We start from the raw sequence: 18,383 nt of genomic DNA on the forward strand, positions 1-18,383 counted from the left end.
TGTGCTCAAAGTGTAAAATAGCATTTTTATGCACAGAAATAACCTATCATAACACTTCTCAGACTATAGGCGTGTACAAGTTCATCCAACGTGAGCAGAGGTGTTCCCGGGTGGTGGGGTTGGGGAGAGGTTAGTGTTTACATGCACACTTTAGATTATGTGTGTTTGCATGTACTATTAAGTAGCAGGTGGAACTGTGTGTGAGTAATTCCCATTGGCTAATTTTAAAGGGAAAGTTAGACAGGTGGTTATAAAACTACCCTCCCTACATAGTATAATGAGAGATGCTCATTCTAATCTACATTTGTTCTGGAAGTTATCTCACCAAAGAAAAGAACTTGTATACGGCAACATACTATTTCTAAAATGCTTAGGACATAAGTATCAGACTACTTCAAACCACCAATAGGGCAAGCTGTCTTTAAAATAAAAGAAATGCATATTAAAAAGTCTTCCTGACTTCTGCTGGTAAATCAGAGCCCATAGAGAGGCACTAGGAAGAATAGACAAAGGCTGGGGCCCTTTGCTGTCACCTTCGAGTGGCTTCACTATCTGCAGCTTCTCTGGCAGGTATGAGCGGCTGCTGATGGACATTCCCGAAAACCCCGTAAACTCCGATAACCTCGAGTGAGTCCCGAGCGACATGATGCTTTCCGTTGGTGTGATGGAGCCGCTGCGAAATTCGCCCTTTTCAGCCAAGTCCTGCAGCTTCCTTTCCCGCTCATCCTCAAAGAACTTCCTCTCTGACAAGTAATTCTCTCGCCGGAGGGACAGTCTTCGAAGGGCTGTCTCCAGGTCACTAGAGCCGGGCGTGCCTGGCGTTCCAGGCTTCTTGTTCTTCTCACTGATGCTGAAAAAAGCGGCAAAACTATTAAAGAACGTTTCAGCTTTGTTGCCATTAAGAAAGCCTTACTACAAGTCTGTTCTTCCAAAGAAGCACCATGAAGCACGGACACCTACACAACATAGAAAAGCAGATGGCATATATGTTAACAGCTACAGCAACGGACACAGAACAGTTGTTGTTGTTACATTTGTACCCCGCGCTTTCCCACTCATGGCAGGCTCAATGTGGCTTACATGGGGCAATGGAGGGTTAAGTGACTTGCCCAGAGTCACAAGGAGCTGCCTGTGCCTGAAGAGGGAATCGAACTCAGTTCCTCAGGACCAAAGTCCACCACCCTAACCACTAGGTCACTCCTCCACTCATTGCAACAGGTAACCCAAAGTGTTGTTGAAAAAGGAGACCCAGGAGACTCAGAAAATTACTGTGTTCAATTTTGCAGCCTTTTGCAGAACTTACTAAGTCAATTCAGAAGAGGATACAAAATTTCTTTTCTGTGCCCTGCCAGTGTGTATATTTTAATAAACACATTTTTAAGCTTGTTTAAACAGCACTACCCCCAATAAGCCTTAACTTGTCAAATTTTGGAAGTTAAGCTAGGTCAAGCTTGGCCGACACAGGGATGGAAGGCCCCTGGAACTGGATACTGTGGGTTGCAGAAAGCAATGGAAAACTACTGTGTATCCAGTCAAGAAAACATGAATCATGAGGGTGGGCCATGATGGGGCAACTTTCAGTCATTTCAGCAAATAAAGTAGGCATTTATACACAGAAAGGGCCTATTTGAAAACTGCCCACACTATGAAGGCAATTCTATAACTAAATGCTAACATTTATGTTTAGAATACTAGCATATATGCCTGTATGTGTGCATTTATGTGTGCAAACTAAATGCTATGTACTAACACTAGGGATACCAGAGATCCTCGATTTTCAGGGAGTGCTCACGATTTCAGATCCCTGTCCCTGATTCCTTCTTGTTTGGTAATCATCTGTTTCCAATTTTAGTAATGGGGATAGAGATGCTGTATGGTGGTCTGCCATTATCCTGCTTGCCTCCCTCAAAAGGTCCAGCACCTTCCCCTCTTGCTACCCTCCCCCCATGCTCATGGAATCAGTCCCTCCCCTCAAACTTCCCTTTGAGGTTTCCAGCTTCTTCTCCCCAGTGCCAGCATTACAAAAACACAGTGCAATGAGGAGCCTCTGTGTGTCTCTGCAAGGTCCTGCCCTCATGGCAACAGGACGTGTACATCAGAGGGGGTGGAATCCAGAAGAGATGCACAGCATGCTTGAGCATAGGCTACACATCACACCACTGTACTTTGTAGTGCTGACACTGGAGGAAAGATGGTGGGAGCCACAAAGGGAGGTTTGAGGGACCAGAGACTGGGGGGACAGACAGAATTAGATGCTGTGTAGGAATGGGAAGAAAGAGAAGAGAAAGGTGCAAGTACTGGACTGGGTCAGAAGGTAGAGAGAGAGATGAAGATGGTTAAGATGGACGGGGTGGGAAGAGAGAGATGGAGATGGCTGGGCTTAGTGGAAAGGCAAAGGAGAGAGAGAGAGAGAGAGGTGGAGATGGATGGACTGGAAGGGGGGAAGAAGAGAGAAAGAATTGGAAATGGCTGAACTGGAAAGGCAGAGGAAAGAGAGGTGGAGATTATAATTTTATGGTGGAAAATTGCCATGGGAAGGCCCTGCCCCTGCCTAGCCCCACCCACCCCACTTGGCCCTGCACAGGTGTCAGCAAGCCAAAATTCTGGTAACCTTAAATAACGTGTGCAACTTGCATAATGTGTCAGTGCAAGAAGGCATGGTCAGGATATAAGTGGGCTCCTATTTACATGCATCACTTACCAAATAGCATAAGTTATGCACATAGGCACTCGCATTTACATCAGCTCTACAGCTGCTGCAGGTGCAAGTGCTTAAATATCAGGTATATATATATACTGCATTAAGTTAATATTATATAATGATGCCTAAGTTCATGTATAGAATAGGCTTTTATCATGTGCCCAGTTAAAGAATGCATGCATGCAAACCTATGCACATAGTACCATCACTCACACAAGTTCAAGCACATATAAGAGAAGTGCTCCTGTGCATACTTACGTGCAAATGTTTGAAATTTCTAAAGTATGCGTTTAAGTTTATATGAGAAAAGTATCCACACCAATAATGGGTGCAAGTGTGTGAACATATTTTTCACAAGTCAATTTTCAAAAACACAATATTTTATTTTCCTCTGAAAACTGAAGTACAGAGGTGTGGTGCAAGTGTGTGAACATATTTTTCACAAGTCAATTTTCAAAAACACAATATTTTATTTTCCTCTGAAAACTGAAGTACAGAGGTGTGGGTGAAAAATATCAATAAACGTCATGTTATTTATAAAGTCTGAAAATTACCCCCATATAACCCACCTTTATCATTTACCATTTCTTCAGTTTTTTTCAGTGCTGAAAAAAAGTGATGACCACAATAGATGTAGTTCTGTAACAGTGTACCCATATTTAGGTGTCTTGTGGATGCTTATTTTAAAAGGAATATAATACAATACTAGCATAACTACGGACATATGCAATTAGGAATAAGCAATTATGCCAGCCACAGAGCTACTCTGTTTGCACCTACATGTCACGTATGTGTATGTTAGAGGTTTATAAAATCCTGAGTGGAGTGGATGGGTAGATATAAACCGTTGTTTCTCTTTCCAAAAACACAAGGACTAGGAGGTATGCAATGAATATAGTAAGTAGTAAATTTAAAACAAATAGGAGAAAATATTTCTTCACTCAGTGTGTAATTAAGCTCTGAAATTTGATGCAAGAGAAAGCAGTTAGCTTAGTAGGATTTAAAAAACGTTTGGAGAAGTTTCTACAAGAAATGAACTTGGTAAAATCCACTGTTAAACATCCATTTTACTCTTTTAGGATCTTGCCAGGTACTTGTGACCTGGATTAGCTACTGCTGGAAACTGGATACTGGGCTTGATGGACCTTTGGTCTGTCTCAGGCAATGCTTATGTTCTTATGTAATTTACAGCATTTTATAAGTCATGCACATAAGTGCATGTCCCACTCAGGTTCTGCCTAATGGTTAGTGCAGTGGGCTGAAAACCTGGGGAACTCACTTCCATTCCCACTGCAGCTCCTTGTGACCCTGTGCAAGTAACTTAACCCTCCATTGCCCCAGGTACAAACTTATATTGTGAGCCCGCTAGGGACAGAAAAGTACTTGCATATAGTATATGTAAACCGTTTTGGATGTACCCACAGAAAGGCGGTATATCAAATCCATGACCCTTTACCAGTAAAATATGTATTATGTATTTGTGTATTTACAGAATAGCGCTTAGGCAAATTTTTGGCATCTACACGTAAGCATGTATATGATATTATTCTAAACATTTATGTGCATAATCAGGCATAAATGTTGGCATCTGATTTACAGAATTACTCCCATAATGAATGGATAAATCTGTTTTTAATTGTATTACATTGTATTACATAAATATGGAAAATGCACTTTCTACCCAGTGGATTGCTGTCTCTTAGCACAAAGTAATGATACTTGAAGCATCAGGGTTTACTGCTGGCAACCTGGCTGCTCATTCTCCAAACACGAACAAGAAAGCTCAGCTATAAACAGAAACAGCAAAGTGGCAGAAGTGGAGGACACAACAAAGTGAAATTCAACCCTCTCAGATATTTATCTACACTGACAAAATCAGCTGATGGTACTAGATTTCCAGCTACCCTCCTTACAACTCAGGTCTAGCAGTCCAGAAGAGGGATCTTGGGAGTTTCACTTGAGCCATCAGCCTCCATATTAAGGACTCTGTCACTATGTTGGACACACATTTCCCATACAGAGATAGCAGGAGACATACAAAACCTAGGATCACTTTTTCTCTAAACCCAGTGCCTAAAGTATCTACTGAAGCCTTCAACATTTAAATTACTAATCTCACTGTCATATTACACATATGTACTGAACTTTGTAAATTGTTTGGATTGCTTTGTGGGTGTTCTGAAGCATTTGTACTATCAGCAATTTTATTTAATATTTACTTGTTCCCAGTATGTAAATTATTATGACAGTTAGAGATCATATTTGTGAACTATGCTATTTGCTACTTTTTCAGTTCAAAGTGGATTTATATTATCTGAGTTTTCAAAAATGATGGAGTGCCTGAGAGATAATGAACTTTTAATTAATTTTCAGAAAATAGAAGCGATGGTGGCTTGCTGGAATAAAAAGGTTAGTTGGCCTTCGTCAATGATGCCAGGGAGGAATAATAAAGAAATAACTACAGAAGTGAAATATTTAGGGGTCGTTGGATTCAGATTTATCAATTAAGCCACAAATACAAAAGGTAATTCAGGCAATGTTTTTAGAGTGAGAACGGTTTGTTGTTTAAAGCTGCTTTTGAATCTGGAGAATTTTAGAAAGGAAGTGCAAGTTATAACATACTGGTAATCATTTTTAGGCGTATTTCATCCAAGTGATAGCATCTACTGGGGAAACTCCATTCATCTATCTGTCTATTTGTACACAAAGACATTCACACACATGCACGCACACATCCACTGTCACCCTAATAAGACACACTTTACCATGTGCATTCTTGCCGTGTCATTTAACAGACATGCATGAGTTTGCAAATATAGGAAGGGGAAACACATCATTTTGTCATACTATCCCCTGGATTCTATATAGCGTGCCTAGTGTTCCACACCAAAATCCAAGCGTATTCTGTAACAGTGCACATAACTTAATTGGCTTAAACTAATTAGCATTGATAGCAGCACTTAAGCAATAATGAGCACTAATTGGCACTAATTAGAATTTACGCTAAGCATATTCTGTAATGCAGTGTGCCTAACTTCTAACCCGAGCAGGCAAACTAGGGTGTGGTTATAGGCGGGGGGATATGGGTGTTTAGTGGGTGTTCTGAAATTTATGCGTGTTGTTATAGAATGTGGCCCTCTGCACCTAAATCTCCACGCCAGGATTTATGCCATGTTTTCGTTGGTATAAATGGAGGCACACAGTTTTAGGCACTGGAATATCAACTAATTGTATTATATATACCATGCCTAAATCTAGGTGCCAGTTACATAATACACTTAGGCAGAAATGCTTTCTGCGCTGATTTATTTAAGCACCATATATAGAATATGGCCCTATAGGGGCAACTCTATTTGTGAGCACCTCACTTTAGGCTATGTGGTGGGAACCTATGCTATAAGCGCACCCAGGTGCCCACATTCCATTACAGAATACTAGCGTAACCTGACATTGGCATACCTTACATTTAGGCACCCCCAGTAGTCATAGACCTAATGTAACTGCAGGCACCACCTATCTGTGCCAAGGGCTCACATAACTTACACTATATGCCAGTCGCTGTTCAGGATTTCCACTATAAATAAGCATGAGATCTATTTGCATACAGTAGAGGCAGTGCATGCAGATAGATCTCATGCATATTCATTGGGACATTCCTAAAAACCCAATTAGGTTGCAACCCTTGAGGACCGATATTCAACTCTAAGATACACATGTAAGTGGCAGCACTGTACAAGCCACTCCTATGCTCCACCCCTTGCATTTACACATTATGGCTAGATTCCACATATGGCGCCTGAAAAATCCAAGTGGAATAAATTTTTTCCCAAGCGTATTCTATAAACGGCACCTAGATTTAAGCACAGTACACAGAATATGCTTAGTTGATATCCCAGCACCTGGAACTACATACGTCCGTTTACACCAAGAGAAACGTGGCGTAAATACCAGAGCGCAGATTTAGACACAGAGGGGCATATTCTATAACAGTGCATATAAAGTTTGGAACAGCCATGAAATGCACATTACCCCGCCCTTTTGGGGGTCTGCACATTAAAATTTAGGTGCTGTGCATTTAAGAATATACTTAGCGAGTTATGTGCATAAACTCTAATTATTGCCAATTAGTGCTCATTATTGCTTATGTGCTGTTAAAAACACTGATTGGTTTGTTAAGCCAATTAAGTTTCACACACTGTTATGGAATACGCTTGGATTTTGGCACAGAACGCTAGGTGCGGTATATAGAATATGGCGGTATGTCACTTACATGCCTATTGCTTTTCTTCCATTTAAGTATATAAGTATACATTTACTTGTAAAAGTGCTAGTATTCTGTACATTTATGCGCACAAGTGGCATGTAAACGTGGGTGTTCAGTTATAGAATAGTCCTTTTAAGCGTGCACTTCTCAACTTGATTATTGTACTGTTGTATATGTCAGGTTTCCTACCACACTGATATATTTTTACAAATAGCTTAGAATGCAGTTGCACGGTAATATGATATAAAAGAAAAATTAAACATTATTACCCTGCACTGCTCAAAGAGTGAGAATATACATACAAGATTTCAGACTTACAATCCTACTTGTGCTCTTCATTCTTATAAAAATAACGTTAACTTCTCATGAAAGATTAAAAACCTTTTTCTCCTGCTGCAAATCTAAAGGTTTTGTTTCAAAGTTGTGGACTGACTAACGATAGTGCAAGAGCACAAGTTGTAACTTGTTGAGCAATTGTTACCTATGGAAGTTGTAGTAACCTTTTTATTTGCAGTACCACATGCCTGAAATGATTTTAATACTTTGGAAATTTTATGCAGATTTAGATTATTGTGAAAATATATTCTATAACTCAAGTACTCCCGTTTACTAAGCCATGCTTCGCGTGGCTTACTAAACAGGGGGGGGGGGGGGGTTAGAAATATTACACAAAACCAAACCCCCAGTGACAGATGGACTCTATTAGGCTCGTTGAAAACACCTCACCATCTGCAGCAGCTGGAATGACTGATCTAAAATGTACAAAACTAAGCAGAGTATGAAATCCAAGAAGGTTCAGGGCAATCACTTTTAATAATAGCTGGCATATGCACAAGGTAATACTGGTCCATGTAAACACGGCAAAATGGAAATCCCAAACTCTGCTACAACTCCAGTTCCTGGCCAGCAGTGTCATGTGAATGCCACCAGCAGCGCAGAGCATGGAAAGAGAAGGCAAATGACTCAGAACTGCTGGCAAGGGGGAAGGAAGAAGTGGGAGAGTGTCAAAGCTGATGATTACGTGTTAACATTTTGTTAGCCAACAAATTCTCTCCACTTACCGCCTTAACAGCCAAGTAAAAGTTTAGATGAAATTTAATCATTGCTAACCTAGTGACAGATGTAGATCGTTAATCCTACTACTACTACTACTACTTAACATTTCTAGAGCGCTACTAGGGTTACGCAGCGCTGTACAATTTAACAAAATGTCCATCAGATGGACATTACTAACTGCCCCGATAGTACAGTACTAGCATTGGATGACATGTTCACTACTAGGAGGGTGGAGAGTGAGAAACGGATAATGGCTCTTCACAGACAAACCATGTAACTCCCAAATATAGAAGCACTCTTTATTGACGGTAGATAAAGACTCGACACGGCACCGTGTTTCGGCTAAGAGAGCCTCAGGAGTCTAGTGGTTGTTTATAATAGGGATATCAAGTGTCAGAAGTTCAATATACCAAAGAAGGCAATAGTATGATGGTCTTTACAAAGGACCTTTCAACAGTAATTTTTGAAAAGATTCAAATGAATGGACTGTGAGTAATGCCGTGTTGAGTCTTCAATAAAGAGTGCTTCTCCTACGTTTGGGTGTTCAATGGTTGGTCTGTGAAGAGCCGTTATCCGTTTCCCATTCTTCACCCTCCTTGTGTTCCACTGTGGGATTCTGTTGTTCCTCCTGTGGTTTCTCTGTTTGTGTTCAGTACTAGCCCAGGACTGGTAATCAATATCACAGAACAGCATGTGTGGTAAAGAGTTTCATGGACACCAAAGCAAAGGTGGTTTTTGCTACAGCATGTCAACAATATATTGAAATCCTGACTTGTTTCACTGCACTTGTTCAATGTCTTAGCAACCAAAATATGTTTGCTCTTATAATTAGTGTGTGTGTGGGGGGGGGGGGGGGGGGGATAAACACCAAGGAAAATAAAAATGGAATCTTTTTAACCTTTACTGTTGCCAACTATTTCATTGAAAGCACTGACCCAGTGTCCAATGCATCTGTTTGGAGGATGATGGTGTTGGTTTTGTTGTCTATTACAATGTTGGAGATATCACCACCATAGAAGCTGGAGCGTGGTGTGCTGGCACAGCTGGAAACCACCGAGGACTGGTTAGAGCCAGGGATGTTCATGGGGGATGGGGCAAGGGATCTCTGTTTAACCACATGGTTTATGTTGCGCACTGTCTCAAAGATCCGCCGTTGCTGCGTGAGGCTGAAAAACACCGAGAACAAGCGAACCCATAAGTAAAATGTAAAAATCACATTTAAAACTACCTGTCTTCACTGGACTGTGCAGCCTATACATAAATTTATCTAATGGCTCTACACTGTCAGCAACAAAAAGATTTGCCTAAGAGAACACACGACTCACTCAGCACCATGTTGCCATAGCTTCAGATTATAGCTTTCTGTATAATTTTTAAGACAGTGATAGTGTTCACAAGCGACTTCATTCTGCTGGCTCTTCATGTCCCATGTTAATAGCCAGTGGGTTTTTTTTAGGTACTATGGGGTCCAAAGAACTTATCAATAACCTTTGGGAGGTTTTGGTTTTCATATTTATTTCTCATATTCACTCAACTCTCCACAACATTAACTTATTCCAGATAAACAGTAAGAGAGGAGGTAGAACACAGGATAAGGATTCATGAGAGAGAAAGAGGAAAACAAAGTAGAAGAAATCAAGTAGTATAAACATGCTTTAGAGTTTTTTTAATCTCCATCACAATGACTAATAGTGCTGGGTCTTTCATAGAGTAGGAAGTGCATACTTCAGTTCAGGAGAGTCAGGTTCATCCATATGCAGTTCTTTACGCATCGATCCTTCGATTTCTGCTGCCAGAGAGTCCTAAGACACAGAAAATATACAAGCCAACAAATTCCTGGGCAAAATTAAAACAATTAGGAGCCGACAGAAACCTCTAGGCCCTTTGTATTCCACTCCAGTCTCGGAGGGCTACCAATAGCACAGGTTTTCAGGATATCCCTAATGAATATGCATCAGAGAAGTCTGTATGCAAATCTCTCTTATGCATATTCATTAGGAATGTTCTTACCTGTACGAGGCCCTTCAGGACTGGGAGTGAAGAGCAAGACTGTAGGCCAATCATTCAATCTGACTGCATACATTTTCTTTTTACAGCTAGCTAGTTCATGCATTTCCTCTAGAAAGAGTTAGATTGGCCTACTAACTTAGTCTTTAAGGTGTGTTAATATTTTTTTTTAATAGTGAAATTCTAAATTACACATAGGTAAACTGATTTAATTTATTCTGCTATGTAGCTTGCTCACTAACCTGTACTCTCAAATCTGTAATGTACCTCAAACATTACTAAGCTCTAAAAATACAGTCATGTTTGGCATGTTATTTTTCATGAAATCCCCAGGTTGAGGAATACCTGCAACTGTGACAGAAATATACGTTTCACAAGCAAGGCAAGGAAAATATTCCACTGGCCAAATAATGGCAGAAGGACATAATGTGAAGGGGATGTAAGTTGATAAAAGTCACACTACCAAAATGAGGAACATGGGCTCTTCAGGCGTTACTACTTAACGGTTACCTGGCAATAACCAATTGGTTAACTGAATAAAAGTCACTGTGGAGTGAGGGCTGTCTTTCTTGCACAGCTGTCAAAATACTTCTGGGCACTACCAGAGAGCAAGTATGGCTCACAAAGTCAGTTACATTACGGCCCAACTCTAGATAACAGAAGGGCTTGAGTAAAGCTCAATACTAAATAATCCCACAATCCCTTAGGAATAAGATTCAGTTAACATGCTGCCAGTTTGACTAGACGATGTCCCCCCCATAATGCTTACACTATAAAGTAGTCACTGGTGTCCATTTAGCTATGTCAGGTTTTCTATGCACAAAACACTGATTTATACATGTGGATAAGGCTTCCCACAAAATTAGGTCACATTTAAAAGTGCCATGGTCCAAGGGAAGAGTAAAGAAATGCATGGATAGAGTTACAATTTATGTACATATTTTCTAAAAGATGGAGTAACATTTACAGCCGTTTTAGAGTAGATGAACTGCTGCACCTTCAATCGGCATGAGATTTCTACATGATTTGTGCTAGTGTTTTATAAAGATGCATAGATGCCTGTGGGCCTTTAGAAGATGACCTAGGCACCCAGCTATAAAATTACTCTCATCTTGTTAAGGATCAAGTTGCTTCTTGGTTTTTCTGCTGGCTATTTCAGTAATGATCCCTCAGCCAGTAAAGAATACTCTCATAACCATAAGCATCATAACCAAGTATACCTTCCATTATAGCCTGTTAATATTCAGTTTTTACTGACAATGGGATGAAAACATTGTATAGCACATCAAAGTACAATGATGTGTAAGGCACATCTTATGATTAATCAAGATACACAAAGCCCAGTTCTGCTATGTCTTTAGGATTCCGACTGGGTCCCTGTGAGGAAAACTTTCAGGATCCTGTACCTTGTCTGTATTAAGTTAACTCACAAACCTACACAATACTGCTTACATTATTCTGATTTTCACAGCATAGCAACTACATATCAAAATTATGATTGTAACCTAGCAATTAAGAAGACAAGCCTAGAAAACATATCTTCGAATCAGTACAATAGAACACAATAGGCATTCCTGGAAGATTAATTAGATCCATAAATTCCACATTATCTTACCACACACAAGCCACCTGCAGCTGGCTACAAAGTGCACAATTCACAGTTCACACACAGAAACCAAGAAGCTTCCACAGAGAGGAGGGTCATGGTGTATGTGGAAAAGCATGGGTGAAATAGGAGAAGTTTCCCCAACAGCTGCCCAACAATCAATGTGAAGCACAATGACATTCCCTTGCCTTGGGCGAATCCTCTTACCATGGGGAAGAGGCCCAGGGAGTGGTAGCGCCGTGAAATGGCATTGGGCATGGTCTTGTTTCGGAGGTTCTTCAGCTCTTCCTGCGTCTCATGAAGCATTTCCATGCATTCTGCATACTTGTCCTCCAGCTCCCGCAGCTTGAATACACAAAGACAGGAGAGAGGTGCCATGACAGAGACAACACAAACATTGGGTGGACAGGCTTTACGGCTTTTTCAAATTTTTAATCAACATTTACATGACAACGGTCTAGGAAAAACTGGAGTACTTTCACTTGTTAATGTGGGTCAGAGAAACAGCCAGAAAACCCCTATTCTTTACATCATTTCCAAAAACATAATCTTGTGATGTCTTATCCAGCGAGTTTCACAAATGCCCTTCTCACAACATTGAAATTCACGCTCTACTTCATTCTGTATCTTTTAGGGCTGCATTTTGATTACAATTTTTAATTGTGATTAATTATGCTATAAGATAGATATCAGAACCAAGCCGAGTCTACAGTCCAACATATCTCCTTCCCTCTTTCCCCACCCTGGTCCAATATGTCTCTCTCCCTCCCCTCTGTTCCCCTCCACCAGTCCAATAGTGCTCTCTCTCTGCTCCCCTGCTTCCCTCCCACCCCCAGTTCAACATCTCTCCCTCTCTCCTTCTCCACCTCCACACTGGGTCCAACACTGCGCTATTTCTGCTCCCCTGCCCCCTCCCAGGTCCACCATTGTGTTCTCATGCTCCCCACCCTCCCGTACCTTCCAAGTTGCTTAGAGATCAGCAACAATGCAGCAATATCTATACGCTGTCTACATAAGTACATAAGTAGTGCCATACTGGGAAAGACCAAAGGTCCATCTAGCCCAGCATCCTGTCACCGACAGTGGCCAATCCAGGTCAAGGGCACCTGGCACGCTCCCCAAACGTAAAAACATTCCAGACAAGTTATACCTAAAAATGCGGAATTTTTCCAAGTCCATTTAATAGCGGTCTATGGACTTGTCCTTTAGGAATCTATCTAACCCCTTTTTAAACTCCGTCAAGCTAACCGCCCGTACCACGTTCTCCGGCAACGAATTCCAGAGTCTAATTACACGTTGGGTGAAGAAAAATTTTCTCCGATTCGTTTTAAATTTACCACACTGTAGCTTCAACTCATGCCCTCTAGTCCTAGTATTTTTGGATAGCGTGAAACAGTCGCTTCACATCCACCCGATCCATTCCACTCATTATTTTATACACTTCTATCATATCTCCCCTCAGCCGTCTCTTCTCCAAGCTAAAAAGCCCTAGCCTTCTCAGCCTCTCTTCATAGGAAAGTCGTCCCATCCCCACTATCATTTTCGTCGCCCTTCGCTGTACCTTTTCCAATTCTACTATATCTTTTTTGAGATACGGAGACCAGTACTGAACACAATACTCCAGGTGCGGTCGCACCATGGAGCGATACAACGGCATTATAACATCCGCACACCTGGACTCCATACCCTTCCTAATAACACCCAACATTCTATTCGCTTTCCTAGCCGCAGCAGCACACTGAGCAGAAGGTTTCAGCGTATCATCGACGACGACACCCAGATCCCTTTCTTGATCCGTAACTCCTAACGCGGAACCTTGCAAGACGTAGCTATAATTCGGGTTCCTCTTACCCACATGCATCACTTTGCACTTGTCAACATTGAACTTCATCTGCCACTTGCACGCCCAATCTCCCAGTCTCGCAAGGTCCTCCTGTAATCGTTCACATTCCTCCTGCGACTTGACGACCCTGAATAATTTTGTGTCATCGGCGAATTTAATTACCTCACTAGTTATTCCCATCTCTAGGTCATTTATAAATACATTAAAAAGCAACGGATCCAGCACAGACCCCTGCGGGACCCCACTAACTACCCTCCTCCACTGAGAATACTGGCCACGCAATCCTACTCTCTGCTTCCTATCTTTCAACCAGTTCTTAATCCATAATAATACCCTACCTCCGATTCCATGACTCTGCAATTTCTTCAGGAGTCTTTCGTGCGGCACTTTGTCAAACGCCTTCTGAAAATCCAGATATACAATATCAACCGGCTCCCCAGTGTCCACATGTTTGCTTACCCCCTCAAAAAAATGCATTAGATTGGTGAGGCAAGACTTCCCTTCACTAAATCCGTGCTGACTTTGTCTCATCAGTCCATGTCTGCTCCTGAGGCTCCCTCTGACCCGTCCTGCCCCTCTCCAATGCAATATTAAAGGCTGTATTTTGCTCCCATCACTTTCACGTGAAAGTAACATTTGCAAACAAAACGATAAATTATCATGAACCTGAAAAATTACAAGACTTTATTAACAATTATAAAATGAATAATAATCTTGACCTTAATACATGTACTGTTCTACTTAAAATTTCAGAAAAATTCAGTCTATCGAGGTTGCTATACTTTGTGTCTGAGGGAACCTTCTCGATCCAGTTATTTGGATTTCTACAATTTATTAGAGTTGAAGAACTCCATACACTTCTTCACATCAAACCTGTTTTTCAGTAGATTGTGATCGATGCTGTGTGGAAGACCTCTATGTTAAAAATTTATTGGGCACTTTTTTTTGAAGTCTCCTCTAAAGACCACCAGGCCTTCCCTGCTCTTTATGGTGACATCTTTGGACACATACTGACTGCTATTGAACCCTCACGTGGTTGCTCTGTTTGGCTACAATTGAATTTAATAGAGCGATCCTCATGACTTTCTGTGCTTTATTTTTCATTCTGGACCTGATGCAATGTACTTCAATATTTACAGCACTACCTGAATCACTTTCAGGCAAAACAAAATGGTGCTTAACCTGCTCCACACACCGTTAATGCATACTTTGTTCATTTCCTATCTTGCTTGTCACCACATGGTGAGAATATACTACTGAACTGGTTTTGTCCATGATAATTAAGATCAACTGCAATTTGATGAAATTTATTCTATTATATTGCATGACCTTAAGATATACTTATATTCAACTGATTTCTGATCACTTATTTTGGTGCATTCTTATTAATGTGATTTTCTTTCCATCCTATAGAAATGATTTGAAATAACTTTACTGCCATTCAGGTCAAAGCTTTTCTATCAGGTTTAGCAAACTTTGTTGAAACTGTGTTATTCTTACTTCCAAGCATGCTATGCCTGGTTATCTGTTGTGTTTTATGCTAGCTGAATATTGTTAGTTTGTACCTCTGCAGTGAGCTGCCGCTGGGCATCTTTAGCTGCTCCCAAATGCTGAACAAGTTCTTCATTTTCAACTGCGTACTGAAAAATGAAAATTAATTAATGGACCTGACAGACAAGAAGAGTACATTGGTCTTTATCTGCCACCCTCTACTATGTTACTAGGAAGCCTATTTACTAAACATTTTCTTCCATTTTGTATTTACAAGGAAAATGCTACCAACATGACCCTAAATTACAAAAGAAACAAAAAATATGAGCTGATTGTTATAATTATTTCACAAACTTTACATAACAAAAATAGGCTAATTTTTTATGAATATGTAATTCAGATAAACCAAGTGCTTATTCCCTAATTCCATAAACTTGCACGTAGAATTTTGCGTTAGGGCCTTAATCTATAAAGGTTATGCTCCTAAATTATGAGCGTAACCTATTTTGGAGCATAGATTTTGTTTGTAATTTAGGAGCATAACCTTTATAGACTAAGGCCCTTATGGGGTCTTTTACAAAGGTGTGCTGATGATTAGTACGCACTAAATGTTAGAGACGCCCATAGGAATATATGGGCGTCTCTAGTGTTTGGCACGTTTATTTTTCGCGCATGCTAAAAACACTAGTGCGCCTTTGTAAAAGGACCCCTTAGTGCGCAATGTTGTGTGCTCAAGCTAAATAACAGTGTCAGGTACAGACATAACTCAATTTAATGGTCAGCAGCTAATTGGTGTTAATTGGAGCTAAATATCTTTGGGCGTATGTAAATTGCAAACATAAAATTCATAGAGAGAGTGGATCTGCGGGGGGGGGGGGGGGGGGACATGTTTAGCACTTACATGCATGTCTTACACTCTAAAATATTAGCATTTAAATGTGCACTTACGCTATCAAACATATAAATGGCAAGAGGCATACTCACTCGCAAATGCGCAGTACAGACCCTCTCTGTCCCGCCCCCGCGTCAATACGTGATGACGGGGGCGTGACAGAGAGGGAACCTGCACACCTGCGAGTGAGGGAACCGCTGTCGCCACCGCTCCCCCCCCCAGGGTTGCCGCTACCGCTCCCCCCACCCACCTAGAGTCGTCGCCGCCACCCACCCTCCACCCGGCCCGGGTACCTGGCTTCACTATTCAAACCGCCGGAACGCAGCACACAGCTCATCTGAGCTGCCGTTGGCCCTCCTTACCTGCCTGTGTCCCGCCTTCGCCGACGTTACATCACACGAGGGCGGAACACAGGCAGAGAAGAAGGAAGGCCGACGGCAGCTCAGATGAGCTGTGTGCTGCGTTCTGGCGGTTTGAATAGTGAAGCCAGGTACCCGGCCTGGGTGGAGGGGTGGCGGAGGGGACTCCGGGGAGGGGGGGGGGCGGCGGCGGCGACTCCGGGGGGAAGGGGCGGCGGCGACCTATCCGGGGGGGGGGGGCCTTTCAACCCCCCCTTCCTTTACTAGCCCGTTTTTACGGGCTCAACAGCTAGTTATTCTATAACAATTGCCGAAATAAAATTTGCGCTTGGTGCCTAACTTTAGGCAATCTACAGTTAAATTACTCCAATTATGGGAAACACCTCATAGGACTGCACAGGCCAGAATCAGTCAGTCACATACTGCACAACAGCACATGTCACTGTTAGCCGCTAACTGCTAACATTTTCAACCCAAGGAGTTTACCCAGCTAACAAGTTACCTGTGCAAATTCCTTTGAAAAATGTCCTAAAAATCGCCTTCATTTTGACTAAAACGTTTCAATAAATTGCCTCAGAATTCAAGACTCTTCCCTGCACCCTGTTTGACCTCTTCCTGACATCACTGGTTAAGAACCTCTAGTCTAGGCCTCAGATACCCTTGGGCAGCCCTGCTACTTATGAGCAGTATACATTCACATCATCGCCTTTAATACACAGACTCCTTACAACTTTAGCCTTTTTCTGCAGATCCACTATCTGAGACAGGAGGTGCGTGATCTCTTCTTGCTGACGTGCAGCATCTTCGGTCTTCTTTGCCAGCTCCTCTGAGATGCTGGCAATCTGGATGTTTGCATCCCCTTGAACAAGATACAAGCAATGAGAAACAGAGGCAAAATTACTGGTATGTGAATGCAGACTCAGGACACCTGCAAAGAGAACTTCTAAGTGTGAGGTTCCTTAGAAAAGCTCTCAGTTTGGAATTTCCACCACTAATTTGGCATTAGTAAAAGTCCTACAAGCAGAGAGTCCCCCACTAAACCAGCATCTGGAGTCATCAGGGTTTATTTATACTTGTCAAACGTGAAATATAAATATGAAATTACATTTTCAAGGCTATCTCTTTTTAGAGATCTTCCAGCTGCCCTCTGCAGCCACTCTGATCAGTAATGTACTGCCATATCCATACCCATTAGAAACCATTAGGCTCATGAAATCATCCATTTTTAAATGCCCAACCTTGCTGTTGAAGCAACTCCTCTAGGCCCATGATTCTATAAACTGACTTAAAACTCTTACTTCATTTTCTGTAGCCTGAATTGGTTAAATATGTTATGTTACTCAGACCACAAATATGGGTGGCTGGGAAAGTGCTTGAAAGCAATGGGGGAAGAACAGTTAATTATAGTCAGATGAGGGGCAAAAGATGAATAATAATAATATTAATAAGTAAATATGTATTAACATGTCCTTGGTGGTAGATGCTGCTTGGGTACAATTTGGGTTGCGGTTAAATGTGTGGTTATTTACTTTTTAAAAATTTTTTACAGAGTTTTCAAAATACACACAAAGAACACTTTTTTTTAAAGCTATTTCTGCCTAATATAAATAAGAAAACAACAAATAAAGAAAAAGAATTATTACATCAGTAGTCCACAAACATGGGGGCAGGCCTATCCTAATATCCAACTATTATACTATCAAATTTAAATAAACACACATCAAGAGTCTAAAAAAGAGCGCAACTGAGATGGTTCAAAGAAATAAGTCACATTATTTAAGCTTACCACACATTTACATGGAAATCTCAACTGATATCCGGCACCATGTGACAATACTTAGGCTCTCATAAAAAGAAATTTCTTCCTCCTCGTGAGTACTTCCAGATAAGTCAGGGAACGTCAGTATCCTATCTCCCATAAAAGTTACAGTAGACTGACTGTCTACAATATAGAGTCGTAGGAAGTTATTTATTTAATCAATCCCGTATTTTAGTTGTTAGCTTGACCCATTTACTCTACTGCTGTAATATTGTGTTGCTAAAATGTTTTTTAATGAAACTTGGCTGAGTTATTTGGAAAGGGGTGGAGGTGGAAAGAATGGGGAACAGGGGAGGGGAGGGGTGCTGCAGTGTGGCTTCGCTCATGTAATTCTTGTATTTCTAA

At 41.3% G+C, this 18,383-nt stretch overlaps 1 protein-coding gene across 3 annotated transcripts in view; it reads right to left on the reverse strand.

The window, feature by feature from the left end:
- Positions 1–18,383, reverse strand: part of TRAK1 (trafficking kinesin protein 1) — a 140,925-nt gene that overhangs the window by 53,534 nt on the left and 69,008 nt on the right. For all 3 annotated transcript variants that reach the window (XM_030203331.1, XM_030203320.1, XM_030203309.1), the window contains exons 7-12: positions 16,948–17,078; positions 15,043–15,117; positions 11,842–11,979; positions 9,747–9,823; positions 8,957–9,187; positions 534–850 (exon numbers count right to left, since the gene is read on the reverse strand). In XM_030203331.1, coding sequence (XP_030059191.1) covers positions 534–850; positions 8,957–9,187; positions 9,747–9,823; positions 11,842–11,979; positions 15,043–15,117; positions 16,948–17,078 — 969 coding nt within the window. The remainder of the gene's footprint in view (positions 1–533; positions 851–8,956; positions 9,188–9,746; positions 9,824–11,841; positions 11,980–15,042; positions 15,118–16,947; positions 17,079–18,383) is intronic.

This window comes from Microcaecilia unicolor, chromosome 1 (assembly GCF_901765095.1).
Source record: "Microcaecilia unicolor chromosome 1, aMicUni1.1, whole genome shotgun sequence".
Classification (NCBI taxonomy): Eukaryota; Metazoa; Chordata; class Amphibia; order Gymnophiona; family Siphonopidae; genus Microcaecilia; species Microcaecilia unicolor.